Below are 13,182 nucleotides of genomic sequence, written 5' to 3'. Positions count from 1 at the left end.
GAGATTCAAGTTCAGGGAGAAGAAATAAACACTCTGAGGTTTGCCGACAACATTGTAATTCTGTCAGGGATAGCAAAGCAGTTAGAAGAGCAGCTAAATGAAATGGACTGTGTCTTGAAAAAGAGATAAGATGAACATCAAAAAAGTAAACGAAGGGTCAAATTAAATCCAAAGTGCTAAGTGAATTATATTAGGAAATGAGACACCACAAGTAGAAGATAAATTTTGTAATTTGGTCAACAAAATAACAGATGATGGTCAAAGACAGAGGATATAATTTCCCAACTGATAATAGTAAGGAAATTGTTTCTCAAAAAGATAAATTTGATTAATTCCAATATTAATTTAAGCTTAAGAAAGTCTTTTCTGAAGGTATTTATCTGAATAGCAGCTTGTATGGAAGCAAAACATGGGCAATAAGCAGCGCAGAGAAGAAGACAGTTCGAGCTTTCAGAACATGGTGCTACAGAAGAGTGCTTAAGATTACATGGATTGATCAAACCACAAATGAGGAGATACTGAATCAAATTGGGGTAAAATAACATTTACAGCACAATATGACTAAAAGAAGGGATCAATTGATAGAACACATCCTGAGGCATCAAGGAATTTCTAATTTGGTAACAGAGGGAATTATGGAGATTAAAAATTGTACAGGGAGTTGGATACAGTAAGCAGGTTCAAAGGGATGTAGGTTGTGGCAGTTATTCAAAAATAAAGAGGCTTGCATAGAATAGACTAGCATGCAGAACTGTGTCAAACCAGTCTTCAGACTGAAGACAACAATGATCGTTTGATGTGTTTTCGATAGCGTCACTATCACGTTTCACATGAATGCAACCTTTTTCATCAATAAATATTCACATAAGCGTTAGCTGATTTTCATATTTAATTTTTGTATACGCAGTTGTCATATTAACATTTCTGAGATATATACTTATCTCTGTAATACGCAATACACACAAACCTTCTGCACATGGTGTATCTGCTGTTAACTGTGCTTATTCTGAAAGGTTCACTGCTCTGCCTGGAATTGTTATTTGCTGTGGTACTGCTACAAAGCCCAAGTCTATACCAGTCTCTTACATAACTCCTTTCTGACAGTCGCTCAAGCGTTTTTGCATCAGTAGGTGCTGGAGGAACCAGTCCTGGTCCAGGAACCTCAAAATCATCTGTAACTGTCAATCACAAAACTATGTAGCACATACATAAATATGTCATCAATAGAAATTATTAGTTACTGCAAGATTCCACGATTCAATAGTTCTATGACCCCCCCCCCCCCCCCCCCCCTCCTTTTCCCTTAGACACAAACTTTCTTAATTCGTTCCTGATGTTTAACAGATAGATGGAATAAGTCATACAAAAGTCGCCTGAAAGAAATTCCTTAGACAACCATTAAAATACTCTCTCTATTTGCGAAGGACTATAGCATGATAAAATTAGCAGGAAAGCTGGTGATTTGTACTACTACTACTACTTCTACTACTACTAGCATACTATTAAAAAAATTTAGCTTATACATACTGACCAGATCCTCAGACTATTTAAATATTAATCACCACTAAACAGTTATTAAACATTTTTCTGCAATTACTGACCACTAAAACCCAATTTTCAGTAAATAATTTATTGCTAAAGAACCATTACACTGTTGCAATAGATTAACTCTTCTGAAATATGAATTACCATTTTTTTTAACTTACCCTCTCCAGGAAAAACTTCCACAAGTTAAATATAATTGCCACAAATAAGAGAAGGTGGACCAGAACAAAATAAGATCCTTTACACATTACAAGCACACAAAAAATAAAAACCAAAGTTATTGTATAATTAGAAATAATGAGAGAATGGTCTAATTTATAAGACACGTAAGTTATTTTCAGCAACCATAAATACTGCTCAGTTTACAATGCCCACACACCACTGCATGAATTATTTCATGCTCAGTCATCTCATCTTTTTCTGCTCCTAAATATCAAAAGATTTCCTCATCCCCTCCCCTACTCTCATCCAAAACCTGTAACAATCAAAATGTTCCTTGATTTTAACACAAATGTACTCTCAACAGGCTGACAGGTTCTTGCCGTAGGAATGAAGATATAAACAGTATCATCCGTTAAATTACAAGAACTAAGAAAATGCAAACAATTGTCATCCTCAGGCTTGGTGTTCTTTAATATTCATCTAGCAAAATACAAGAGCTTATTACTGGAAAAATTGTCAAGCCTCAGATTTTTATAGCAGATGTACTTCTGGAGCATCAGTTTAGCTGAAAAACCTTGAAATATCACAAGTTTGAAACTTAATTCCTCAGTTTTGAATTTAAAAATCTGGCAATTGATAACACAATATTGGAACAAACTCTATGTACCAACCTGCAGCTGACTCAGGTGTTTATAACAAGCTGGCAGCTTCACTAAATGGGCATTTTAAGAGTCAAGCAGGAAAGTACTTGCAGAAATACTGAGTAACTCAATTTACTTTTAGTCAACATACTGTCACGAAATCAATCTGTCCTCTTACCCTAATCAAGTTACGGTAATGACTGATCAATACTTCTCCAGTTTATTTCACAATACATTCTATTAGTTCTAGTATCATTTAACTGCTATGAGCCCACCATAACCACAACTGTACCACAGTAATCTAGTTGCCTCATACAAGTGAATGTGATCAGGGCTAATCTATCTGTTTTTGCAATCACACCACAAGAATTTTCTATAATCAATGACATTTGTAAGTCGCCTTTCCTAGCCTTCCTCTCATTAATATAAGACTTAATGAAAGCAAATAAATCAAGTTGTGTGCAGTTTCTACATAATCAAAATAAGGAATGTATAGTTTTTAAAAATGGGTTACTGACCAAAACAATTAATTGCATATTTCAACAAGAAATTACCTGAAACTTCCTGGCAGATTAAAACTGTGTGCCGGACTGAGACTCGAACTCTGGACTTTTGCCTTTCGCGGGCAAGTGCTCTACCGTCTGAGCTACCCAAGCATGACTCACGCCTCGTCCTCACAGCTTTACTTCCGCCAGTACCTCATCTCCTACTTTCCAAACTTCACAGAATTTCTCCCGCGAACCTCATTCTGGAAACATCACCCAGGCTGTGGCTAAACCATGTCTCCGCAGTATCCTTTCTTCCAGGAGTGCTAGTTCTCCAGGTTCGCAGGAGAGCTTCTGTGAAGTTTGGAAAGTAGGAGATGAGGTACTGGTGGAAGTAAAGCTGTGAGGACAGGGCGTGAGTCATGCATTGGTACCTCAGACGGTAGAGCACTTGCCCACGAAAGACAAAGGTCCCGAGTTCGAGTCTCGGTCCGGCACACAGTTTTAATCTGCCAGGAAGTTTCATATCCGTGCACACTCCACTGCAGAGTGAAAATCTCATTCAAGAAATTACCTGTTTTGGCTGATATCAGCCATCTACAGACTGACAAGATATGTTGTTGAAATTGTGTGTGATGTGTAGCATTTCCATCAATCAATGATATCCCTATTATGACCGACATGTCATTCTTTCCAGGATCTAACGTTAGTCATACATTTTGGATTACATCAGTTAAACCAACAACACAAAACAATATTCTATGGAAAGTTACGTTATTACAGCTGAGAGCAGAAACACATGAAAGATAAAATACAAGGTCAAGCAACAAAAGAGTCAAAGTGGTGTTTTCAATGTGCTAGTAGCAGCAAACAAAAATTAATATTGTTAACAGATTCACTATACAACATGGTGCTAGTCTAAATGTTTCTCTCATATAGCTCTCAGAGTGTTTACTCACCTGAAATATCATCATCTTGACCGAAGTCAGCTGCATCTGTTATTGGAAGACTCATACGACCAGGTGATGTAAGGTATTTGCTACTATTACTTATGTTAGGGAATACATATTTCTGCCGTTTTGATGAAGCCTTTGGCTTGAATCCAGCTTTCCTCGCCGTTTTCAATAATGTTTTCTTTGCAAAACCCCTGAAAACAGTTGTTCTGGTAGAGAAACACCACAATATTTTACATTCAAGTCCTCTTACTTTTTTAATTTATAGAAACTTGAATGCCAGCCATAAAGCTTAAGTTTATAACATAAAAAGAAGAACTACATTATTTCCAACAACACAATTTAGTGTTTAATGCAATATAGAAGAGATACTGCACCCTCACAATGCGAGCACCAATTTTCCTTTATATTTGTAACTCTTCTTATCCTTTAATATCAAAAATTTAAATCTTTATAACTTATTAATATACACTGCATCTAAAGACTTCAGTAAATTGTGTTGACAAATACAAAAAAAAAACATAAGACAGAAACAAAATACCTTTATTTGACTTCAAAGTAAACTCTGTCAGTCATAATAGAGTTTTGACAATGCTTACAAAGGGGTTACAAGTTTTCAGCACAGCTTTCATCTGAAATATATCAGTCCACTGATACACATCTCTGAATGTGATTAATCCTGTTGGTCATACCTTATTTCGCAACAATGGTTACCAAGTGTACTCCTTGTCTCTGAACTTGTGATGATGGTTAGCAGAAGATACAAATCTTAGTCACACATGCCAATGAAATCTCCACCTACTTCCATGCATATTTTGTCTTCTGTTTGTCAGTATGTCAATGTGGTGCATATCTGGAAACGGTTTTTGGAACGAAGTCTCCACACCACCCTTGTTATTCCCCAATTCCTTCAATATCAATCTCAAGAGACATATTGCACTTGTATAATGTTGCTTGCTCTTAAATTTTCTGACAGTTTTGCTTAACTGCTTAACATAGTCAAGCCATGATCTCCCTTTACAATTACCCCCACCCTTTTCAGTTCTTTCTATTACCGAACTGACTATTTCTTGACACCTCATGATGTGCCTTATCAATTGCTCCCTTTTTTTTCTTGATTAGTTACTCAACCCACTTACCTAATCTTCAGATTCTGTGGCATCATATTTCGAAAACTTCTATTCTCTTCTCGTACCATTTTAACGTCCACATTTAGCTTCCGTAAAAGGCTCCACTCTACACAAATACCTTCAGGAAAGACTTCCAACACTTAACTTCTATACTTTAATTTTCACTTTCTCCTTTTCCTTTCCTTTCCTTTTGAGATCGGTAGAACATGGGAGGTTCTCTATCCCGCCTTTTGATTCTTTTCTATCAGTGCTGAACTCTATCCAGCATATCCCTAACTATCCTTGTTTCCCATCCTATTGACTAAATTTGTTTCACTCATCCCTCATATCTATCTCTGCTCAAACAAAATTAACAAAGTTGTTTTGTTAAGAAATGGTCAAATTATGCAAATACTATGAATGTTTATGTGTAGTTACAAACAGTTCTGCAGTGAAACTCACAAAATTATTCAGCAAACAGCTTATTGCACAGTGCTTGTAGTTTGTGATACAATTCTGCAATATAGTGTTGTAATACAAGTTGGAAATACACGTCAACTGAATCTTGGAAAGATGTAATTACTAAGTGCAACTACACTATCAATGTGTGTGTGCAATAAAAAACTTAATGATGAGAAAACCATGTTCAAAGTACAGAAATGTTTTAATTTAATTCAAAATAAATAATGTGGCTGGTAGCACAATTTCTTCATTTTTGCTACCAAGCTTTGCTCTCCTGACTTTGCTTGTTAGATTCTAGGATTTTCACACCTTCCCACCCACATCATCGAAACGATTCTGGTCTTCTTCTGCAAAAATTGAACAGGTCCAAACTATATAAAATTAAAAACGTGAATCTGTCTTTCGAATGAATATATCATCAAATAAAATTCCTTTTTCCTTACTGACATTCACTATAGTAACTTTACATTTTTAGCAGCACAACACAGCACCTATCATTATATATTAAACACCATCCAAAACTAAAGTTATATTTCAATATTCCAATGTGCCATCTCGTCTGAAGTTCCAACGAGTCACAGAAATGAAAGGTAATTAATTCCAAGTCAAATCACTCAATAATTCTAGGATCTGTTACCCTGCATCTCAGATTGTCATGAAACTTAGCACATCTGCTTAGGCTTGTATAACAACATGTGCTTTTTTTTCCCCTTTCAGACTAAAACTTTCTTTTATATTGAATTTCCCATGCAGTGGTGCTCTGATGATTTGGCTCTGCAAGAATGGCCACGCAAAGTAGTACTTACACTACTTACACTACTCACTGCTCAATAATTCATGAAGTTGTTTTTTTTTTTTTCAGTAGTTGAGAAAGGCATATAGTTAACATTAACACAATTATTTAAGTAATAAAGTTACAAAGATGAGAACAAACAATATTAATGTACGTTACTTTCCAATTTCTGAAAAAATTACTGGAGTGATAAAGAACATTTATATCACATTTTTGCACCCTGCTTGGAACCTAATTTTGGTTTTAAATAATTCCCAAGATTGTGCACTTTTTAATAAAAGAAAAGTATAAATGTGTTTTCTATGAATGGACACACAAAATAAACCAGAAATCAAAATACTTTTGGCTGTGATGAAAAAGTGTTGGAGCCTGACATCCACTGCCTCAGACAAAGGAGTTGTTGCTGTGGTCTTCAGTCCTGAGACTGGTTTGATGCAGCTCTCCATGCTACTCTATCCTGTGCAAGCTTTTTCATCTCCCAGTACCTACTGCAACCTACATCCTTCTGAATCTGCTTAGTGTATTCATCTCTTGGTCTCCCTCTATGATTTTTACCCTCCACGCTGCCCTCCAATACTAAATTGGTGATCCCTTGATGCCTCAGAACATGTCCTACCAACCGATCCCTTCTTCTGGTCAAGTTGTGCCACAAACTCCTCTTCTCCCCAATCCTATTCAATACTTCCTTATTAATTATGTGATCTATCCATCTAATCTTCAGCATTCTTCTGTAGCACCACATTTCGAAAGCTTCTATTCTCTTCTTGTCCAAACTATTTATCGTCCATGTTTCACTTCCATACATGGCTACACTCCATACAAATACTTTCAGAAATGACTTCCTGACACTTAAATCTATACTCCATGTTAACAAATTTCTCTTCTTCAGAAACGCTTTCCTTGCCATTGCCAGTCTACATTTTATATCCTCTCTACTTCGACCAACATCAGTTATTTTGCTCCCCAAATAGCAAAACTCCTTTACTACTTGAAGTGTCTCATTTCCTAATCTAATTCCCTCAGCATCACCTGACTTAATTAGACTACATTCCATTATCCTTGTTTTGCTTTTGTTGATCTTCATCTTATATCCTCCTTTCAAGACACTGTCCATTCCATTCAACTGCTCTTCCAAGTCCTTTGCTGTCTCTGACAGAATTACAATGTCATCAGCGAACCTCAAAGTTTTTATTTCTTCTCCATGAATTTTAATACCTACTCCGAATTTTTCTTTTGTTTCCTTTACTGCATGCTCAATATACAGATTGAACAACATCGGGGAGAGGCTAAAACCCTGTCTTACTCCCTTCCCAACCACTGCTTCTCTTTCATGTCCCTCGACTCTTATAACTGCCATCTGGTTTCTGTACAAATTGTAAATAACCATTCGCTCCCTGTATTTTACCCCTGCCACCTTTAGAATTTGAAAGAGAGTATTCCAGTCAACACTGTCAAAAGCTTTCTCTAAGTCTACAAATGCTAGAAACATAGGTTTGCCTTTCCTTAATCTTTCTTCTAAGATAAGTCGTAAGGTCAGTACTGCCTCACGTGTTCCAGTGTTTCTACGGAATCCAAACTGATCTTCCCCGAGGTTGGCTTCTACTAGTTTTTCCATTCGTCTGTAAAGAATTCATGTTAGTATTTTGCAGCTGTGACTTATTAAACTGATAGTTCGGTAATTTTCACATCTGTCAACACCTGCTTCCTTTGGGATTGGAATTATTATACAGGGTGATTCAAAAAGAATACCACAACTTTAAAAATGTGTATTTAATTAAAGAAACATAATATAACCTTCTGTTATACATCATTACAAAGAGTATTTAAAAAGGTTTTTTTCACTCAAAAACAAGTTCAGAGATGTTCAATATGGCCCCCTCCAGACACACGAGCAATATCAACCCAACACTCCAACTCGTTCCACACTCTCTGTAGCATATCAGGTGTAACAGTTTGGATAGCTGCTGTTATTTCTCGTTTCAAATCATCAATGGTGGCTGGGAGAGGTGGCCGAAACACCATATCCTTAACATACCGCCATAAGAAAAAATCGCAGGGGGTAAGATCAGGGCTTCTTGGAGGCCAGTGATGAAGTGCTCTGTCACGGGCTGCCTGGCGGCCGATCCATCGCCTCGGGTAGTTGACGTTCAGGTAGTTACGGACAGATAAGTGCCAATGTGGTGGCGCTCCATCCTGCTGAAATATGAATTATTGTGCTTCTTGTTCGAGCTGAGGGAACAGCCAATTCTCTAACATCTCCAGATACTGTAGTTCAGTTACAGTAGCACCTTCGAAGAAAAAGGGACCAAAAACTTTATTGGCTGAAATGGCACAGAAAACGTTCACCTTAGGCGAGTCACGTTCATACTGAGTTGTTTCCCGCAGATTCTCAGTGCCCCATATACAGACATTGTGACGGTTGACTTTCCCGTTAGTGTGGAAAGTTGCTTCATCACTAAACACAATCTTTGAAACGAAAGATTCATCTGTTTCCATTTGAGCAAGGATAAAATCACAGAAATCGATTCTTTTAATCTTATCAGCTGCAGACAGTGCTTGAACAAATTTCAGACGATAAGGTTTCATAACTAACCTTTTTCGTAGGACTCTCCATACAGTTGATTGTGGAATTTGCAGCTCTCTGCTAGCTCTGCGAGTCGATTTTCCTGGGCTGCGAACAAATGCTTGCTGGATGCGTGCTACATTTTCATCACTCGTTCTCGGCCGTCCAGAACTTTTCCCTTTGCACAAACACCCATTCTCTGTAAACTGTTTATACCAACGTTTAATACACCACCTATCAGGAGGTTTAACACCATACTTCGTTCGAAATGCACGCTGAACAACTGTCGTCGATTCACTTCTGCCGTACTCAATAACACAAAAAGCTTTCTGTTGACCGGTCGCCATCTTAGCATCAACTGACGCTGGCGCCTAGTCAACAGCGCCTCAAGCAAACAAATGTACAACTAAATGAAACTTTATAGCTCCCTTAATTCGCCGACAGATAGTGCTTAGCTCTGCCTTTTGTCGTTGCAGAGTTTTAAATTCCTGAAGTTGTGGTATTCTTTTTGAATCACCCTGTATTCTTCTTGAAGTCTGAGGGTATTTCGCCTGTTTCATACATCTTGCTCACCAGATGGTAGCGTTTTGTCAGGACTGGCTCTCCCAAGGCCGTCAGTAGTTCCAATGGAATGTTGTCTACTGCGGGGGCCTTGTTTCGACTCAGGTCTTTCAGTGCTCTGTCAAACTCTTCAGGCAGTATCATATCTCCCATTTCATCTTCATCTACATCTTCTTCCATTTCCATAATATTGTCCTCAAGTACATCGCCCTTGTACAGACCCTCTATACACTCCTTCCACCTTTCTGCTTTCCCTTCTTTGCTTACAACTGGGTTTCCATCTGAGCTCTTGATATTCATACAAGTGGCTCTCTTTTCTCCAAAGGTCTCTAATTTTCCTGTAGGCAGTATCTATCTTACCCCTAATGAGATAGGCCTCTACATCCTTACATTTGTCCTCTAGCCATCCCTGCTTAGCCATTTTGCACTTCCTGTCGATCTCATTTTTGAGACGTTTGTATTCCTTTTTGCCTGCTTCATTTACTGCATTTTTATATTTTCTCCTTTCATGAATTAAATTCAATATTTCTTCTGTTACCCAAGGATTTCTACTAGCCCTCGTCTTTTTACCTACTTGATCCTCTGCTGCCTTCACTACTTCATCCCTCAAAGCTACCCATTCTTCTTCTACTGTATTTCTTTCCCCCATTCCTGTCAATTGTTCCCTTATGCTCTCCCTGAAACTCTGTACAACCACTGGTTCTTTCAGTTTATCCAGGTCCCATCTCCTTAAATTCCCACCTTTTTGCAGTTTCTTCAGGAGTATTGACTAACATATACACACATCAATTATTCTAGGCAGACAAATTAACTTTAAGTGTGAAAATTTTATTCCATTTTATTAATTCTGTAATTTTTTAATATTATAATAAAAGGTATTTATCTGTACAGCTAAATCCCTGCTCACAGTGATAAAAGTGTTCTGTGTGGCTGTAGTAGCTTGCTTGGAACCTGTACAGATAAGAAAACAATACGACAATCGTTGACATGCAACAATCAAGTCCTTTGGTCTCAGTCGCCCTTAACAGAGACTGGCCATATTTGTGAGTGGTGAAGGCAATCATCATTTACTGTATTTGTAATGAAGTATGTTTTTAAATGAATTAGTGCTCAGTTAATTACAAAGGAAAGTACCAATTCATGTAGTGTCAACAGCAAATGTCTAATGGTTCGAAGTTGTTTATGTCTAGAAAACAATTACAATAGCTTGTATTCGGGAGACTAAGCAAATTCCTTTATAAATATGGGAAAGTTATGTAGTAAGTTTCATAATAGAGATAGAAACATTAGTGTGAAATGTGACACTGACTATTAAGAATGAGGAGACTGCAAAGTTCAACATAAAACACAAAGTTCACAGCATGTAATTTTTGTTAAAACAGTGCTATGTACACATGACAACATTCAGTAGGTTCGGTCACTTCTATAGATTCTGCAACAGTAATGGAACTACTTCATGAATTTACTGCCAGAAACTAATGGAAAAATTTATTTACATAAACCAGTTAAGAGCACTCTCATTCTCACCGTTAGTGTCCTCATGACTTTATCACTTAAGAAACAACACTATCTACTACATGCTAGACGTGTAAAATCAGATCTTAGGTACATTCTTTAAAGTCATAAACAATATGTTCTTCTTTGACTGTTACTGCATTTAAGATAAAATAATTTTGCCTACAAAACAGTATCTGTGCTAAAATTTGGCAAGATGCATCATCTATACTTACTTCAGAGTGGCATTTTTCTCTTTTCCTTTATGCAATGGAGTTTGAGGAACAACTTGGCCAGTAAATGCAAAATGATGCAGTATGTGAGCTGGGTGACGAAGCCTATGCACCATCTTCCGAAAAGCTTCAATATTTTCAGGTGTCACTTCCTCATCAAATGCAACCTTGACAAGCTGAAGATAAAAGAAAAAGGTTTTTAACAGCCACCTGTCTAAATTAATCATCTTTAACACTAGTATTTTACAGACCATTATATTTTTACTTATATTTTGTCCATAATAAGGTAGGATATTAGAGTCAGAGACAATGCACAACTCTAAGATAAATAGTACTACAAATATTCTTCAAAAAACATAGAACAAACTACTCCCTTTGCATAAAATGTACACTACTGAGGGCAGTTATGTAATGTTCCAGTGGTATACAGTATCCTGTATTTCTCACACACCTTCCCTGGTGCCAAGGAATCTTTTAATCTTTTATAAAAGTCATTATTTACTAGAAATGAACATGAATAACAACAAATTATAGTTGGTTGACCCTTTTGCGAGCACTGTTTCATAACCAGCCACAGGTATAAATTAATACGCCATGCCACCTGCAACACAGGTATGTTATGGCAACGTATGAATTAAATTTCCTTTAAGATTACAACCTTTAACAAATCATAAATTCCCATAAAATTAAGGCATAAGGCCCTTTCTAGGCTTACCATTGCTGTACAGCATCCCTGTGTTGCAGATGACAATTTTTAAGATCTATAAAAGGAAAAAAAAAAACACTGAGGACATCACAACTGTGGTAAAACAGGTTTGGACATTAAACAAAACCATAACTATGTTCTTGCAAAAATGGCACACCTTCAATAACATATTATTTTTCGAAAAGCACGAGAACGAATTTGCACACCTTTACATACTACAGGACAACTGTCAAGCAGTAGGACACATCAAAACATTTTTGTCTTAGACTTGCACAACTGTTACTTTTCAGAGATATCACAAATTGGATCTTAGCACTTGGAGACAGAGCCACACACATATGTGCCTGTGTGTGTGTGTGTGTGTGTGTGTGTGTGTGTGTGTGTGTGCGCATTGGGCTTGCTGTGACTCAGCTTCTCCTCTATGTGGTGAATAGCAATCTTTCCATATTGTTGTTCTTCCATCCTGGACTTTCCATCGTTTGATTTAACCTAAAGATATAATTGATATGGTGCTACTTTCTCAGAGGAACACTGTTTCACATGTCATTCAAAAAATCTTCTACATTATACGATGCATGTTCAGAAAGTAAGAGTGCTAGATTTACTTTTTTTAAATTTTTCTTTTTAGATAAAGTCTATTTGAAACAAAATTACATGATATTGTTGACACACTTGTTGAATGTCTTTCCAAATAATCACTATCCAAATATGAAACTTCCTGGCAGATTAAAACTGTGTGCCCGACCGAGACTCGAACTCGGGACCTTTGCCTTTCGCGGGCAAGTGCTCTACCATCTGAGCTACCGAAGCACGACTCACGCCCGGTACTCACAGCTTTACTTCTGCCAGTACCTCGTCTCCTACCTTCCAAACTTTACAGAAGCTCTCCTGCGAACCTTGCAGATGGTAGAGCACTTGCCCGCGAAAGGCAAAGGTCCCGAGTTCGAGTCTCGGTCGGGCACACAGTTTTAATCTGCCAGGAAGTTTCATATCAGCGCACACTCCGCTGCAGAGTGAAAATCTCATTCTGGAAACATCCCCCAGGCTGTGGCTAAGCCATGTCTCCGCAATATCCTTTCTTTCAGGAGTGCTAGTTCTGCAAGGTTCGCAGGAGAGCTTCTGTAAAGTCTGGAAGGTAGGAGACGAGGTACTGGCAGAAGTAAAGCTGTGAGTACCGGGCGTGAGTCGTGCTTCGGTAGCTCAGATGGTAGAGCACTTGCCCGCGAAAGGCAAAGGTCCCGAGTTCGAGTCTCGGTCGGGCACACAGTTTTAATCTGCCAGGAAGTTTCATATCAGCGCACACTCCGCTGCAGAGTGAAAATCTCATTCTGGAAACATCCCCCAGGCTGTGGCTAAGCCATGTCTCCGCAATATCCTTTCTTTCAGGAGTGCTAGTTCTGCAAGGTTCGCAGGAGAGCTTCTGTAAAGTTTGGAAGGTAGGAGACGAGGTACTGGCAGAAGTAAAGCTGTGAGTA

The 13,182-nt window shown here is 37.8% G+C and overlaps 1 protein-coding gene across 1 annotated transcript in view; it reads right to left on the bottom strand.

The window, feature by feature from the left end:
* Positions 1-13,182, bottom strand: part of LOC124621841 (myotubularin-related protein 13) — a 232,503-nt gene that overhangs the window by 94,620 nt on the left and 124,701 nt on the right. Inside the window, exons 19-21 of the mRNA XM_047147285.1 lie at positions 11,005-11,177; positions 3,793-3,980; positions 968-1,178 (exon numbers count right to left, since the gene is read on the bottom strand). Coding sequence (XP_047003241.1) covers positions 968-1,178; positions 3,793-3,980; positions 11,005-11,177 — 572 coding nt within the window. The remainder of the gene's footprint in view (positions 1-967; positions 1,179-3,792; positions 3,981-11,004; positions 11,178-13,182) is intronic.

Source organism: Schistocerca americana, chromosome 7, assembly GCF_021461395.2.
Source record: "Schistocerca americana isolate TAMUIC-IGC-003095 chromosome 7, iqSchAmer2.1, whole genome shotgun sequence".
Lineage (NCBI taxonomy): Eukaryota > Metazoa > Arthropoda > Insecta > Orthoptera > Acrididae > Schistocerca > Schistocerca americana.
This window is presented reverse-complemented; position numbering and strand designations above follow the sequence as displayed.